Raw genomic sequence first — 17,338 nt, 5'->3', positions numbered from 1 at the left:
TGTAAACCATTGTATTACAATGAGCTCATTGTATAGCAAGTACAACATTAGCCGGACTGTGGAGTAAATCGATGCTTTATACAACAAACAAATCAATCGTCAACAATGCACCGGAGGTTGTGGGACAAGGGAGAGAACAAGAAAAATTGACTGCTGCACATGCATTTTAATTCGCTTGTTCATGAACTATTTTACAATCACAGCTTTGCATTCTAGTGCTGAACGTGCTTGGAAACAAAACAAACATGTACACACAGTATGCACACATTACGGACATCGTTTGCAGAGAGCACAGGTTTCAATGCTGCGTTAGAACACCTTCATAGACATTGACACCCGATGAGTCAATAACACCAAACCTTCCTCTCCTGTGCAATCTCAGAAGTTGTATTCTCTACCTTCTCAACCTTTTGTGCTTTTAGGGGGTTCAGGGAACTATAATTTATATTATAAAAATAATCACAATCAAATTGGGTGTCATTTGGCACAAACAATATTTACAGTCTGAATCTGTTGATGCAGAAAACAGCACTGAAAATGTGACTATAAATATAATATTTTCAATCAATACAAATATGTTCTCTCGTCATCGTTACTATATTGTTAACATCATCATTATCGCCCCACTATTGTTTTTTTTAATAATCTTTCTTGAAATTGACATACGCTTCACCACTAACATCTCTTGAATGATTGTGCTATCTTTATGTGCTTGACCACTCTGGTACTGTAGATCGAGCTTGAGGAACTACAATGCATTAGGATTTCCAATCAGGGTCAGCAGCCATATAGAGAACTTTGGCCATACATAGCGGTCTCATATGCTTGATGCAGTGCAATTGTACGTTGGAATCCTCGGCCATGCATAGCAGTCCTGCACCTGTAACCTCCACCGTACACACAAAATTTATTACTATTTCCTGCTAAGCATTGTTGGCTAAAAAAAAATGTAATGCAGATCACAGTTTTTTTAACTTTGTATCGGAAATTTTTCATCAATTTGGATGGAAATTCATATCAATAGTGAATAAAAGCACCCGAGGAATTTTATATCACCGGTAATTGAAGAACTTCACAAAATTACCAGACACCATGTTTTCAAAATGCAGTTAAAAAATTAAAAAATAAAATAAAAACTAAGCTGTGGGAGGGTGATGAGGATGAGGAGGGGGAAGAGAGAGAGGGGTGTGTGAGAGTAGGGGCTGAGGCAAGAGTGAGGAGAGTAGGGAAAAGTCCAGGAGAAAGGAGTGGAAAGGAGGGAATGGAATGGAATGGACACATATGGAGCATGTTGGATGGAGTAGGATAGGATCAAGAGTAGGGTCAGTCTGATATATTTGTATCCATAAATACGTGTCTTATTTCTGGGTCTTTTAAGTGACTTGCCCTGGTGCAAAATTCTGGTAATGGGATAAGCTAAGTGGACACAGTTGCCTTTTTTCTGCATATCCCTTCTCCTATTTGTGTATGCAGCATCGAGGCTCAGGGACAAGCAAAGTGACAGAGGGTGGAAGGCAACACACTGACAGTGTGGCAGTGTGACAACACACAGATGCAAGAAGAGGATAAACTAACGGGAGGAGGAGTGAAGGAGGAAGGAAACATAGTGACCTGCAAATAGATAGGAAGAGGTAATGTGGGGGTGAATGAGGATAGACAAGATCACGAGTATAAATGGAGAGATGTAAATGGGAGGGAGTTAATGCGGATATAAAGAGATCACGGGTGGAGATGGATGATGATCTGAGGTGATGGTGTATTGCAGGATTGAGACCTGGCAAGAACACACTGAGTAAGGAGTTCACCAAGCAGGAGAAGAAGAACCAATGAGTGGAGGATTCCTTGTGTAAGATAAACGTTTTCTTTTTGATAAGTGTAATCACAAGTCGACCTCATGGTTCCGGTTCAATGAAATGGTACAGGGAATTTGTAATTTAGCTTGGACTCGCGTGCAAATATCAATTTACTCTTGTAAAAGACACCATGCATTATCTGAAGCCGAGCAGCAAATCCAGGTGGAATCTCAAACTCGATGTGCCTTTCGAATAAGGTATTGATGCGAGATGCAGCACTCCCCTCTGTAACAATAAAGGATTATCAGTTTTATTATGGACTGGATATAAATAAATCTGTGTGTACAACCCAGGACAAGTATGCTGTGTCAGAAACAACATGAATAATGATGAATAAATTTGTGTAACATCGTTCATGTCAAGCTTCACTGAAGATTGGAGAAGGAAAAGGAAACACAATATGAGATGTTTGAAAGTAATTAATAGTAAAATAGATATAAGCTTTCGCCGGACAGTTTATTTTTTATTCCTCGTCCTCTATATTCTGGCAATTCTAACAAAAGCCCTCACTGTGATGATAACTATTCCAAGTGATTTCTGAGAATCCAGTCGAAAATGCCGGGCTGCTCTCCAGGAAATCCATTTCCTCTTGCATGGAGATAGGAATCCAACAGGCGGCACAGATCTCCGACACACCATTCTGCGTTGTGTGCAATCTTATGCACATCAGAAAACTAAACAACAGAAAAACAAAGGGTATACCAGGAGGTCACAAAGAGAAAATAGGACAGAGCATGTAACAATGCACAGCCCCCATGGTCAGGGTATATAGAATACAGTACATCTGAAAACCAGTAAGGACCCGCTCACTCTGACCCACAACACCATTGCAATAGCATACTCGGAAACATGCAAGGCTAATAGGTCGCCAATAATATTACCATATCCATGTATGTCATGAAAATATGATGATGCTTAATATGGAGCAAAGGATAACCTGTCCAATCATTGCTATAATATTAATAATACAAGTTCTCTTACAAGCAACTTCATCACAGGTGATGGTCATTAGGTCCATCAAAACCTGTGCTGTTTTTGTCAACATATGCTTTGTCCATGCTCGATCCTTTCAAATGCTCAGCGTCGAGCAAGGAAGCAGCACGTACCATTTTTAAAATTTTCGGTGTGGCTCAGCCGTGGCTCGAACTGCTGACCTCCCAAACTCAAAGCGGATGCTCTAACCATTACACCACCGAGTCTGGTCAAACACCCTCAGGAACTGGCATGGATAACTTGGACATGATCCACATCCAAGGTATTAAAATCAACTTATGGCAGTGCACCTCAGACCATGAGCTCAACTCTGCAGCTCAAAATATAACCAAGCATGATGCATTGGCATGCGAGTCAAACCTGTGGTCTGAAGTGCGAAGGTCTCGGCCTGAGAGAAATTCTGCAAATGTTATCTTGAAGCGCAATTTTCTATGGACAAGAGATATGGCACAAAATCTGTGCATTCTTCACTTTTTATGGTTAAGTTAGAAAATTTTGTTCCAATTTCCTAATACAGCGCATCACAAAACACCTGCGGTGTCAGAATATATAGATAATGTTACATCGGAGAATGAATGATGAATCTCTTCGATATTAAAGTCGACATAGCTGGTGTAGGGTTTGTTTCTACAATTCATGCCCCCAAATTTTTTATGGTACCACAGAGTTGCATCAATCATTTGGAGGTCTAAACCACCATTTAGAAAATTATTTTTATTCTTGGCTTCCGGTTTGGGTTCTTTGCGCGTGGATGGTGAAATTAGAGCTGCTCGGTTCCACCTCACCAAAGCTGAGTTTTCATAACTGGATTTTTCATATTTTATGTTGTGTCATTTGTCAATGTGTTGTTTTAAGCTAGTTTTTTCATATTGTCAACCCCCCCCCCTCCAACCCATCCCACCAAAGCCTAACCTTGCTCCCACAAAGCCTCGCCCTCACCCATCCTGCAATATCCCAATGACTCCTCCCCCCACCTCTAACTGTGTGGACCTCAAACATCTGAGGTCCCCACTCTAACCTGACAAATCTCTCGATCCAGGCCGCTGCCAATAAACCAGATATCATCTGTTTAACAGAATCCTTCCTCCCAGAGGACGTCCCCGACTCCTTAGCTTCGTGTATCTCCCCGGTTACTGTCTCCTCTGATTTGATAGGACTGAACCACACCCCATTGGCGGAGTTAGACTTGACATCAATAACTCAATTTCTCATTGCCCTTGTACTGACCTTACACCTCTCACCCCCCAGGAGTACCTCTGGTTACGATTTACCCTCTGCTCCCACCTCTTGTTCATCTGCATGGTGTACCATCCTCCTAACAATGACGACTCAATCTACATCTCTCTCTCAGACAACATGGACAAACTTTTAACCACTCATCCCAACTCTCTCTTCCTCATATGAGGTGATTTCAGTTGTCACTATGCAACTTGGCTGGGTGTTCACACCTCACTTCAGCAAGGGACTTCTACGACTCCATGGGACTGACTCAATCTGTAAACCTTCTAACGTGAATCTGTAAACCTTCTCCCAATGGCAAATCCTCCCTTCTGGACTTGGTGGTGACTAACTTTCCTGCAAATGTCTCCTGCTCTTCCTCTGCTCCAATTGGTTAATCTGATAATGTGCTGGTGAAAGTCAACATCTCTCTAGATATTCTCAGAGAGCTGCCTCAACACCAGCAAGTCTGGAATTTTACTCAAGCAGATTGGTAGGGACTGCAACCAGACATCTCTCTTCAGGACTGGTCTCCCATATCTACTGCTCCTGATGTTAACTCAACCTGGGAATTCTTCCACAGACAACCATCCTCAATCTCATGCACAAATTCGTCCCATGCCATCTTCAATTATCCTACTCTTCTTCCCACAGATGGTGCACTGAATTCTGTGGCGAGGCATTTGCTCTGAAACAACTTGCCATCACTTCTTGGAAGGCAAATCCGACCGAAGGCAATCGGTGCATTCCAAAACGTCCACAACACATGCGTTTCCACTCTCAGTAGAGTCAGAAACAACATCTGTCCAACCTCAAGAATGAACTTTTAAACTTGTCTCCCTCTTCTAAAACCTGGTGGAACCTTGTTAAGTCTGTCTCTGGAGTATGCTCCCCTTCAATCCCTTCCCTCTCTTCAAATGACACCACAACCGACTGCTCGTGAGAAGGCTGAATTCCTCAATTCTGTTTGCTTCCAAATCTTGTCCCCAACCTCTCACTCTTGATAGCTATCCTTCACTGTTGTACCCAACTGCTCCTTGACTCTGTGTCTTTTGCACCTGAGAAGGTGGATAAGGGTATTTTTCAACCCTCGACTCTGACTCTGCTATTGGATGGGACGGCATCAGCTCACGTGTACTAAAAACCTGCACTGCTGTTCTTGCACGTACTTTCTCTGTCCCGTTCACCCTCTCATTTGTGCCAGATCATCTTCCATCTGCTTGGGAATCCACCAGCATCACTGCACTGCATAAAAAAGTTCAAAAAATAGATCCCCCACCCCACCTACAGACCTTTTAGCTTACTTCCAATCATCAGCAAAGTTGTGGAATCCATCATCACAGTTGATATAAAATCCTTCTTTTTCTCCAACAATCTCATCTCATATCACCAATTTGGTTTTAGACCAGGTCACTCCACCTTGGACATGCTGCCTCCACTTACCTTGGACCCTCAACATCAGACATGAGATCAGGGCCGTCTCTCTGGACAATTTTCATGCTTTCGATACAGTCTGGCATCATGCCTTACTATCCAAACTCTGCCTATGGCATCCAAGATCAACTCCACATGTGGCTACTTTTTATTATACCTGGTCTGGGCACGTGGAAGAGCTCGGAAACAGAACAGATCAGTTGAGAAAGTAGATGAGGGTGGGGGGTTCCGGATGGTCCTTTTGGAGAGACATTGTGAGAGTGAGATTTGTCAGGCTTGAAAGACATGTTCCAAGTGTTTGACGAGCTTGTGATTTTATCCAGGTCTGCAGAGAGTGAAGAGGCTGCTGCCTGCTAATCCGAGGGATGAGAGATGGCATGGCAGAGGGTGGAGTCATCAGCAAAGAGATAAAGTGGACTTTCCAGAGAGTCGGTGAGATCATTGATAAAAACCAGAAAAAGCACACGGTCCAGCACATTGCCTTGAGGAACTCCAGCCTGGACAGGAAGAGGAGATGAGAGAGAGCCATTAAGAGCCATGTGTTGACTGCGACAGGAGAGGAATTTCATGAGTCATGCGTGGAGATTGTCTTGGATACCACAAGAAGAGAGTTTGGTGAGCAGTGCTGGATGCCAGACCGTATTGAAAGCTCACGATATGTCTCGGGAGATGGCTTTGATCTCATGTCTGGCATTGAGGACCTCCATCCGTTTTTAGGAAAGCAGAAGCAGCATATCCAGGGGAGAGTGATCTGGTCTGAATCCAAATTGATGATGGGAAATTAAGCCATTGGAGAAGAGGAAGGATTTAATGTCGGAAGTAATGATGGATTCCATGACCTTGATGATGATTGGGAGAAGGCTGATTGGTCTGTAGTTGCAGGGATCTGTTTTTGCACATTTTTTATGCAGAGTGGTGATGTTTGCTGATTTCCAAGCAGATGGCAGATGACCAAGAGAAAATGAGAGGGTGACTATAACGGAGAGAGGGGAGCAGCACAGCAGGTTTTTTAGGATATGTGGGCAGATGCCTTCTCGACCGGTTGCAGAATCTGAGTGGATGTTTGACAGCAAGCTCTCCACCTTGTCAGGAGAAAAGGACGCAGAGTCCAGGGACAGCTGGGTGCAACTGGGTAAGGTGGGTACAGAAAGTGATGGGGTTGGGACAAAAGATTTAGAAGCAAACACAGACTTTAGGCATTCTGCCTTTTCATGTGCAGTGTCAGCTGTGCAGCAATTTGATGTAAGGGAGGGGATGGGTGGGGAACATACACCAGAAATGGACTTAACCAGATGCTGCCAGGATCTGGAAGAGGGAGACAGGTTTGAGAGTTCAGACTTGAGATTTGAAATATGTTGTTTTCTGGCTATCATGAGGGGAGGCACACACTTCTTCCGAGCTTTGTGGACGGAACTGAGATTGCCTTCAGTTGGATTTGCCTTCCATGAGGCGAAGGCAAGTTGCTTCAGGACTACTGCCTCGCCACAAGTTTCAGTGTACCAATGACGGGAGGAAGGGTAGGACAATTGAAGACGAGATGGGATAAATCTGTACATGAGAGAAAGCAAATTTCTTTGAAAAAATTCCCAGGATGAGTTGATGTCAGAGAGAGTACAAATGGTAGACCAGTCTGGAAGTTTGATGGCTGCTTGAAGTCCCTGCCAGTCAGCCTGATTGAAATGTCACACTCGTCGGCGCTGAGGTGGTTCTCTCATCATGGCCAGAGAGATGTCTACTTTGACAAGCATGTAGTCGGATGAACCGATTGGGACAGAAGCAGAACAGCAGAAATTCGCAGGGAAATTGGTCAAAATCAAATCCAGACCTTTATGGTTGGAGTGGTGGGCTTGGGATCTGAGGATCCTGAGTTCAAATCCTCCTCGGCTGTTTAATTAATACCAGGTGGGGTTGACTCTGCCTGTCATCCTTCTGAGGTTGGCAAAACGAGTGCCAGCTTGCTGGTATCCTGCGTCGGAGTGGCGACCTGTCCAGGATTGTGCCCAATAGCCAAGGAAACTGCTTAGGCAGCACCAATGCTATGCACAGAGTATGATCGCAATGGATGGTTGGAAATTCAGAAGAGATGGAGTGGAGCTGGCTGAGATCCGGGTCGGGAAGTTGACAGATTGTATCATCCCAATGAGTTGCAGAAGTTCTTTGCTGAAGTGCCATGACAGGTGAGAGGGGTACCCACACCCAGCCAACTGGCATGATAACAATTGAAGTCACCACATATGAGGAAGAGAGTTTGGATGAGTGGATAGAAGTTGGTCCATGTTTTTGGCGAGTGAGATGTAAATGGAGTCATCAATGTTTGGTGGACGGTACAACACACACATAAACATGAGGTGGGAATGGGGAGGAAGCCGTAGCCAGAGGTATTCCTGAGGGTGTGGGGGAGAGAGGGCAGTGCATGGTGAGTGAGGAATGGAGTCTTTGATGAAGAGAGCAACTCCGCCGCCTGGACGAGGCTCAGGTCTGTCATACTGGAGGAGGGAGTAACCAAGGAGAGATACTAGGGAGTCAGAGACGTCTTGAAGGAGGAAAGTTTCTGTTAAGCAGATTATGTCTGGTTTGTCAGTAGCAACCTGTATGGAGAGATCAATCAGGTTGGAGCGAAGGCCCCAGATGCTTGAGGTCCACACTGTTAAGGAAGATGGAGGGAGGAGGTTTTGGGTGCAGGGATGAGAGGGGGGGAGTTGGATGAGGGGAGAGAGGAGGGAGAGGTGGAGGTAGGGAGAGTTGTTGACAGTGTGTAGGAGATTGCAGAAGAGTTAGGTGAGTGGGCCAGATGGGGAGGACACAGGCGAAGGTGGTGATGGGATAAGGCACAGTGAGGAGTAATAAGAGAGGTGACAGAGGGAAGTAGGAGCTTGTAGGAGGTGGAGGAATGAGTTGGAAGAGAGAGGGTGGGGGAAGTAGGCAGCTTTGTGAATGTGAGGAGGGGGAAGGAACTTTGAGAAGGGGGAGTGCGGGGGGAGATTTGAAGAGGAGGGGTGAGGGGAGATTTGAAGGGGAGGGATGAGGGGGGAGAATTGAGGGAGAAAGGTGTGGGGGAATTTTTAAGAAAAGTGTGAAATTTGCTTTGAAGAGGGAGGAGGAAGCTGATTTGAGAGGGAGGGGTGAGAGGCAAGCTTTGAAAGGGAGGGGAGATGATGAGAGCAGGGATGGCCATAGGGGAGGATGGAGAAGGGATGAGTGGGGAGAGGGGAAGGATGAGACTGGGTCATGGTATGGTAAAGATGTGAGTGGTTGTGGGGGGGGGGGAGGAACAAGATTTGAGGGGGTGGGAAGAGGGGGAGGTGTGATGAGAGTAAAGAGAGAGCATGTTTGAGATATTGAGGAGTGTACTGAATGAGAGTGTGAGATATTTGTTAGGTTGGAACGGAGCTCACGGATGTTTGAAAACCATACAGTTTGGGATACCAGAGGAGGAGCTGTTAGCAAAGCAGAGGGCAGTAGAGAGGTGCTCAGAGAGGATTTAGTATGGGGGGGGGCAATATGGGAGGAGTAAGGAGGGGGTATAGCAGTGGAGGGATTAGGAAGAGGTAGATTTGCACTGAAGTTGGAAAAAAAGAACGATTGATGGAAGATGAACATGCATTGAAAAGTGGGATTTGTCAAATTTGTAGGTCAGAGATATGTTCCGTTCCAGCTAAATCTTGAAGTCATTGGGAGATCAAATAAGATGAAAGTCTAACATCTGAACTCTCTTTGGACTCCTCGAATGATCCCTGTTTTCTACATTTAGAATCCAATTCTGTCTCAGCTAAGGTCATATCATGTGTACCAAGAGAATCCGCAAGTGCTTCTGAGCATTGTGTGAGTGCATATACGGTGCTTCCATGGTCCATAAGAAGCAAAAGGACAATGCCCAGGTAAAGACGATGGTGTGATTGAACCATCAGATGAATCTGTATTAACTGGAAGAGGGTGTGCAGGATGAATTTTGCTTGGATGAGCAGAATGAGACCAGTTGTTGAGGAAGGTGGATTACCATGTCCAGTATCTCGTTCTCCAATGTCTGCAGGAATGTTGAGCAGATCCAGGGAGCTAAAAATGTGCTTTCTTGCATATGGGGATGACAGAGAAGATGAGCAACATCCAGCAGAAGCCAAGGCTTTGCATAAGGAGTGAGGCATCTCTGTAAGGTGAGGAAATATTGGACAACTGGGGTTGTCATCAGATAAACTGAAGTGAATGCTACGACAGGACTACCCACAACTTACGTTCCATCAACCAAACATGCGCTGCTGATGTCAGTTTGTATTCGTTGACGCGCTCTCAACCAGAACTGTTTTTGACCACTTCAAGGACAATTCTTCCACAGGGCTGGCGGATGGTTCATCGTCCGAAGCTGACAGAAACCTACACAGTGACGTCCCAGTCATCGAGACTGAATCAAATCAGTATTCAGTCGCTTCAGCACCGAAGATTGATGAAACTTTGCACATCTACCAAGCAGTGCTCGTCATAAAAAAAACACCTTGCAAAGAACACCTGCTCTGGACTGTCCAATGCCACCAATTGCCGCAGATCTTCTGCTTGCATCTGTTGAAGATACCATCCCTATTGAAATGTATAACCTCCTTGCCTGGAGTGTTAGACCGCCAGATGACCTTATGACACACTTTGTGGAGATAGATGATGATGACGATGGGACTGATGACATTTTGTGGAGATAGACGATGACACCAAAGTCACATACACATCAATCTGCTAAGATATTGTTTACTTGGCTTCTAAAGGTCGTCCCCTGATATGATAAATGATAAATTCCCCATTCCCCCGGTGGACAAGAATGGACAGTATCAAACAATGAACAATCACATGGATGACAATGGATCCAGCCGTAGAGTGTGTCCTCAAAGAGAATGTTAATTGTAACTGTGTGAAAATTCATTATGAAGGAGGGCTCTGCTCATGTCGGGTCGGGTTTGTCTTGTAAAGAATTTTGTGAATGTCAGAGTTATAAAAAATATACCGCCACTGTCCAAGAACAGTGCCTGTGAAGTGGTGGGGGTGTCGATGTTGATGACGATGGGACTGATGACATCAATGAATAAGCGAAAATGCCGGTATTTTGTTGCATTAATTTGTGTTACTGCATACTAAATACTATTTATTGATATAATATAATATACAGTCAATAATAATGAATATGTGTCCCAGTGTTACTCCATATGAAATGATTGGTTTCATTCGGCATCGTAAAGTGTGATGAGTCTGATGGAAAATGGAATTTGTTTGCCAAATAAAATATGAAAATATGATCATGAGATGCCATATTAATACTGGTTCAATGTCCAATAGTAGGATAATGTCCTGTCACAGGGGCACATTTCATCAGAGCATATGACACAGGCTTCCCACCAAAGATGCCACCTTGCTCCCTCCCCCCTCCAGCTAACAACCTGGTCCCATAAGTTCCTGAACTATTTTGGTTGGTGCCCATCTGCTGCTGTGGCCATCAAACTTTTTTCTCAAGTAGTTTTGTGTGCACACTAATGAATCACCGATTTTGGAAAGTTTATCTCAGATCCTGTTGGAGATATTTAAGCTCAAAGTTATCGAAACCTACAGTGCGTTACAATATTTTCCACAAAAGTATCAATTTCACAATTTCACGAATCAAGCACTCGATGTACCGCTCAAAGCCTTTAAAATCGGTTTGCTCGTAGTACCCAAGAAGGTCCACGATTGTCCAGAATACTGAGCCCCAAATAGATTTCAATGGGAAAATACTCACCAAGAAGTTGATATCAGGGCTCAAAATGGCACTTTTTAGCTCAACATGACCTTTGACCTCTCTGTATGAACTAACTGGCATAATAACTGGCAGGATCTCAGAGTTAAACTTTTTACACGAGGTCAGGCACGTTGTCAGCCATCCGGAACCATACAGAAATCGTATAATTGAGAGATGGGAGCGAAATCCATTTTCTGAGCATCATTTGTTGTCTCAGATTGCAGTCCATAAACACTGCCTGCGTTTTTTTTCTTTCTTGGAAGCGATTGAGTAATATGTATTGTCAAGATCGTATGTTGAGGTTGCAGCGATTTGTTGTCAACAACACAAATTTAAGTACGAGAGTGTTTACACGTGCGCCTGATGGTGAAAAGATTGCTTTACACAAGTTTATTGTAACACCTCCACGTTCAGGCCTCGAGTGAGTAAGTTGCTTATACATTGCCTGGGGTTTTCACCGGGAGTGATCGAGTAATACGTTTTGTGGTTGTCATGCATGAAGTATTTAAATACATAAAGTATTTCATTGAATTTCCCCAGGCAATGCCAGGTACTTCAGCTTGTACTTTGTAGAGGTACTCGATTGGCAAAAAAAAAAGAGAACTTGTACTACTGGCCACCACTAGGTGGTGCTTGTGACCAACATCAGTACATTCTGTGCAGACAAACACAAACAAAGGGACCCAAATGCAATACCCTCTCTTTTGGCGAGTGTAATAACTCTAAGACAACCCTAAATATCAGCAATGACGAACACTACCTACGTTCTTTGAATATCCGTAACACTTACTCCAAATTCTCGCGATGACAAAACACTTAACCATATCCGTTTACCTTTATTATGTCTTCTGGTGACAAGAGCAAGATTTCTGGGTCAAGGGCCAACTTTGACGAGGACACCCAGTGCAGCACAGCATGAATTTGTGAATCAGAAGGCTGAAATGTCGAATCAAGATTCAAAAGAATCAGCCCTTTGTGCCCTTTGCCTTCAACCTCACTTTGCATCTCTTCGCACTTCTTCCCATTTTGAACAGCATTCTGTAAGAGCTCATCTGCATGCTTCCTTTTCCTGGCTCGATTTTTATGGCGTTTTCTTCTGCGTGCGCTGGCTGGCTGCTCTATATTATCATCACCGTAATCCCCTTTTTCTTTCGTATCAATCTTTTTCATCCCCTTCACAATCTGCTCTTCACTACCAAATGTTTCTCCATCTGTTGCTCTCATTTCTATTTTGCATCTTCCTGCATTAATATCACTATCGTCCTGCCCTATCCTCATCATGTTTTCATCCTCTTCTTTCCAAACGTTTTTCCTTTCTTCCCCAATGCCCAACTTGCACTCTTTAGCCTCTTTATTTCCATGTTCATTCTTTCCTCCAATGTCCATTTTGTTTTCTTCAAATTGCAACATCAGCTTTTTTTCTCCCGTCACACATCTCCAAACTTTCTCTGACTTTTTGTCTCCTCCAGTCATTCCATCTCCAAGTGAAAATTCATTCATTCCTTTTTGCTTTATCTCATCTCCTGCTCCTGTTTCTTCACCGCCGGTCTTTCTTTCACTTCCTGCAACTCCAACCTCACTATCAACCAATTCTATTTCACTTTTTTTTTCATCACGTTTTCCAACTCCTGATCTGTTCTCCCGTTTCTCATCCCTTTCGGCACTTCTGTGAACACAGATTATTAGATCACTCTTCGCTATCGTATTGTTGCCCCATTGTGTCACCACGTCATCATCAATGTCTATTTCATTCTCTACACTTATTCCATTTTCACCTGTACCTGCATCTTTCTCAATTTTCCCGACTACCTTTACCCTTTCGATTATTCCTATTTCTTTCAAAATTTCATCCCATTGGTTTTCTCCACCCGTATCATTATCTTGCATTCTGATAATTCCCACTGCTTGTGTCATTGCTTCCCAGATCCAAACATGTGCCCACTCCTCTGCGTGGATTTGAAGCATGTTTGTGAGTGCATGCATTTGTTCAAAATGCCTGTAACTTCTAAAATCAGTGAAATGCTCAAACTCTTCTGAAATTTTTGAACAATAATCACGATGTACAACCATTCCTTCTGCTCTTCCTTCGGTATTCTCTATTACCTTCTCCCCTAAATGTCGAGCATAACCCCTTTTATCATGTGCCTCTCCGTAATTCTCTTGATGTTCCATGTTTCTTTGTTTTCCTTCTCCAGATATAGGTTTCAAGACTTCCTCTGTTCCTCCAGAACTAAGAGGGCAGTTGTCCAATAAGAACATGTCATTAATTTTGTCATTTAAAAAGCCAGGATGGTGGGCAATGTGGACCAACTGATGACCTTGTTGGAGATCTGTCATGATTTGAACCCCTTGCTGCTCTATTTGCTGTTCTTTCTCTTGTACTTGACCTTCTTTCTGCTTATTCCATTCCTCTGTTTGCTGCCCCTGTTCCTTTTGCTGCTGAGCAGATACCAGCACCTGACTGGTCTTTCTTCCCCCTGTTAGGTTTTCAGGTATTTCCTCTCCTTGTTCCCATGAACATTCTGAAACATGAGAATGTTGTCTTTCCAATTGTTCATCACTAACTTTGGGGTCCATTGTTTTTTTCCTGCAATCTTGTTCCTTATTCAGTGATTCCTGATACTGTACTTTCCATACGGTGGACTGCTGATCAGGTAACGTATCAATGTTTTCGTAGCAGAGAGCTATTATATTCTGGCACCTGGAACACAACTGTTCATTTTTACAATCTTGCTCTGAGGTATGGACAAACATTCCATCACCATTCTTCTTCAAGTCACCGTTTTCGATTATCAACATTGAATCCTGGGAAAGTTGACTTGCAAAATTTTTGGAGGTCGGGTCATTCAAATCTTCAATTGATTGAATAACCCCCTCCCCTGTCTCATTCGTGCCTGTTCCTTTAAGTTCTTTTACTGGCAAGCCCCATATTCTCTTGTCTGGATTTGAATGAAACCCCTCATCAGAAGAATCTTCATCATTAGGAGATGTAACAAAGTCATGCTTTGTGCCAGGCGAGTCTGTATTATGACACACATGACATGAAAGAAAAAGAGGGTCAGGGGAGATTGGCATGGTCTCTTCAGTGACATTTGCTTGAGAGACCCCAGAAGCGGTGGTGCCGCAAGAGCTGTGCATCTTACTCTGGCGAGAACAGCTCTTATGTACAGCTTCATTGTTGTTCAAAATGACTGAGGGGACAGAGGAGATGCGAGAGGAATGGCTTGCTGTCCTTTTCTGCATCCAAATTGTAGATCTGTGCTTGTGTAATGGTAGAGTGGGGGCTTGGAGTGCAGAGCCAGAGGAAAACAGAGAAGAGCAGGAAGAAGAGGACATAGAGGAAGGTGAACTACAGATTTCCGTCCTGTTTAAGCAATAACAAATTGAGGGTTTTGGGACATCCTCTTGATTTTTGTCCACACTTCCCTTGTGTCCAGAAAAATTGTCTGCTTGATTTTCCACTTTGTCTTGCATTGCATCTTTTGGTGGTTCAAGATGCAGCCCTGCAGCATTACATTGCTCACAGATGTGCCGTAGGAGAGCCAGGAGAACTTGCAACACTTCCACACCAGCTGCAGACTTGAGACGCAAGTGATCAACAATCCCATTAGCCATTTGTAAGAAGAACTCTTCATCCAAACTGCAGCAACGATCCCACCTCTCTCCAGCATCAGTTGCTACTTTTCCTGTGTCTGAGAACGATTCATTTTCACTGCTATTCTTACTAGATTGTTCCTTGCTTAGCAAGAGGTGGAGACCTTGATGTACTAACACCTCTCCTGGGCAAACGGTGAGACATGACCTTTGGTCAGTTGAGCAGCTGCATTGATTGCAGATCATTTTAGATAAATCATTAACATGTGACTTAAAATCTGAATTTGTAGAATTCTGACTTGCTTTAAGGGTTGAAGTATCATCATTAGTTTTCAACATCAAACTCTTCACTGCTGGTAGGTCACCGATGGTCCTGTGATTTGTTTTAGTGTCTCTGGTTATTTTAGTAGTGCATGAACATCCACGAGAAGGCAGCGCATTATCATTAGTTCCCAGTGATGTACTGGCTGCTTCTACAGTTCCGGCTAAGCCTCGAAGCCATTCGGAGATCAGAGAAGATGAAAGTCTAACATCTGTACTCTCTTTAGACTCTTTCTCCTCCTCCTTCTCCTCCTCCAATGACCCCTGTTTTCCACATTTAGAATCCACTTCTGTCTCAGCTAAGGTCATACCATGTGTAGCAAGAGAAGCCGCAAGTGCTTCTGAGCATTTCATGAGCGCACATATGGTGCTTCCGTGGTCATAAGAAGCAAAAGGACAATGCCCAGGTAAAGACGATGGTGTGAATGAACCATCAGATGAACCTGCATTAAGTGGAAGAGGGTGTGCAGGATGAATTTTGCTTGGATGAGCAGAATGAAACGAGAGACCAGTTGTTGAGGAAGGTGGATTACCATGTCCAGTGTCTCGTTCTCCAGTATCTGCAGGAATATTGCCCAGATCCAGGGAGCTAAAAATGTGCTTTCTTGCATATGGTGATGGCAGAGAAGATGAGCAACATCCAGCAGAAGCTAAGGCTTTGCATAAGGAGTGAGGCACCTCTTCAAGGTGAGGAAATATGGGACAACTGGGATTATCATCTGGGACAGAAGGGTTGTGCTTTTTCTCATCAGTAATGCCGCAATGACTCAAAGAAATTAGATCATCAAGGTTTGAAAGATCATCAGAGCATGAGTCATTTAAAGATCTTGGACTTTTCTGGCTGCAATTGTTCGTGATTTGTGAAAGGTGGGGAGGACATGACAAGGCACTTGAAAAATTATCTTCTGTTTCTCCATAAGTTAGTCTTGACTCGGTCTTTCCTGCAGTCTCTGCTGAATCGTACACAAGTTGGGAATCAGTCGGTCCTGTGATTAGTGAAGAACCTGGCTCTAAGACTGTGAAATCACTGACATTCTCAGCTTCTTGCCCTGATGCTAGGGTCTCATTCTCTGGGTGCTCACTCTCTTGCTCCTTTTTGTAAAAACTCCACATTGTTTGCTGAGGTTCGTTGTCATGATAAACCCATGACTCGATAGTCTGCTCAGCCATTAACTGCTTGAGCGACTGTTCAAGAATTGGGCAAGGAAGATCCAAAACTGGAGGGCAAGACTCTTTTTCTTTTACTTTGATCCCTTCTACATCCTGTTCTTTTCTTACCCCTTCTCCCCATCCTACACCTCCACCTCCTCCATCCTCTTCCATCAACCTCCATTCTTCTACCTGCTCTGCTGTGACGAAAGCCTTATCGTTAACCGTCCCTTCTAAGTCTAGCTCACTTTCCTCATCATCTCCATGCCCATCACTTTTCCCGCACTCTCCCTGCCATGTCTCACAACAGTTTTCACTATTTCCACCACTCCAGTCGTCGTTCCCGTCAGCCACCTCAGGGAATGAGAGGCCGCACTGTGTGTCCGAATCGCTATCACAGTCGCTTGCTCGTCGTTCTGAATACATGACGTGCCTTGGCACTGCATTTCTGAGAGATCCACATCCCTCCCAACTCACGGACAAGGCAGGGAAGGTGTTATTGTCATTTCTTCCAGATCGCATAAGCAGCTGCTCTTGCAGACGACCAGAAACCATTGCCCAGGGACCAGGCTCTTCGCATGGATCCTTCTCCAGTTCGCATGAGCACGTTGTACCCCAACACGTTTCTGGACCTGGTGATTCTTGCCACCACCGAGCAAACCACGGTGCTTCACGCCTTTTCCATCTCGACGTCTCCCCGGCAATGTTTCTCACCGGCGGCGCGATTGGGGGAGCGTGAGGTGCAGGGAGTGGGAAAGCCCGATGCGAGGGGTGACCTCGGCCCGACGGTGATGTCGCAGTGGCCGATATGCTGCGAGTGTGATGAAGGCCGTCCACGCGGACAGTCCTCCGCTTTCCCAGTACTCTGACTTCATTGTCCTCATCCTCAGATGCCGTGACAAAGCGCTCATCTCCAGAGGAGCTCGATGACAGGCTCGCCGTGTCCTCGGTCGAGTCGCTCACACTGGCGCACGGCGCGATGCTGCTCGGGGACGCCATGCTTTTATATTCTGTCCGTGTCTGTCCT

The 17,338-nt window shown here is 44.4% G+C and overlaps 1 protein-coding gene and 1 long non-coding RNA gene across 2 annotated transcripts in view; one reads left to right on the top strand and one right to left on the bottom strand.

The window, feature by feature from the left end:
- LOC147023405 (uncharacterized) overlaps positions 1-1,612 on the top strand; it is a 14,024-nt gene extending 12,412 nt beyond the window's left edge. The window contains exon 3 of the long non-coding RNA XR_015060173.1: positions 1,474-1,612. This is a non-coding gene — a long non-coding RNA (uncharacterized LOC147023405). The remainder of the gene's footprint in view (positions 1-1,473) is intronic.
- Positions 60-17,338, bottom strand: LOC147023404 (uncharacterized). Its single transcript, XM_085888785.1, has 2 exons — positions 12,082-17,338; positions 60-2,527 (listed from the first exon to the last, which is right to left on the bottom strand). The coding sequence occupies exons 1-2, from the start codon at positions 17,308-17,310 to the stop codon at positions 2,375-2,377; spliced, it is 5,382 nt and encodes a 1,793-aa protein (XP_085744911.1). The 5' UTR covers positions 17,311-17,338; the 3' UTR covers positions 60-2,374.

The sequence above is a fragment of the Eptatretus burgeri genome, chromosome 7 (assembly GCF_056783735.1).
Source record: "Eptatretus burgeri isolate ZD-2024b chromosome 7, Ebu_testis_v1, whole genome shotgun sequence".
Lineage (NCBI taxonomy): Eukaryota > Metazoa > Chordata > Myxini > Myxiniformes > Myxinidae > Eptatretus > Eptatretus burgeri.
This window is presented reverse-complemented; position numbering and strand designations above follow the sequence as displayed.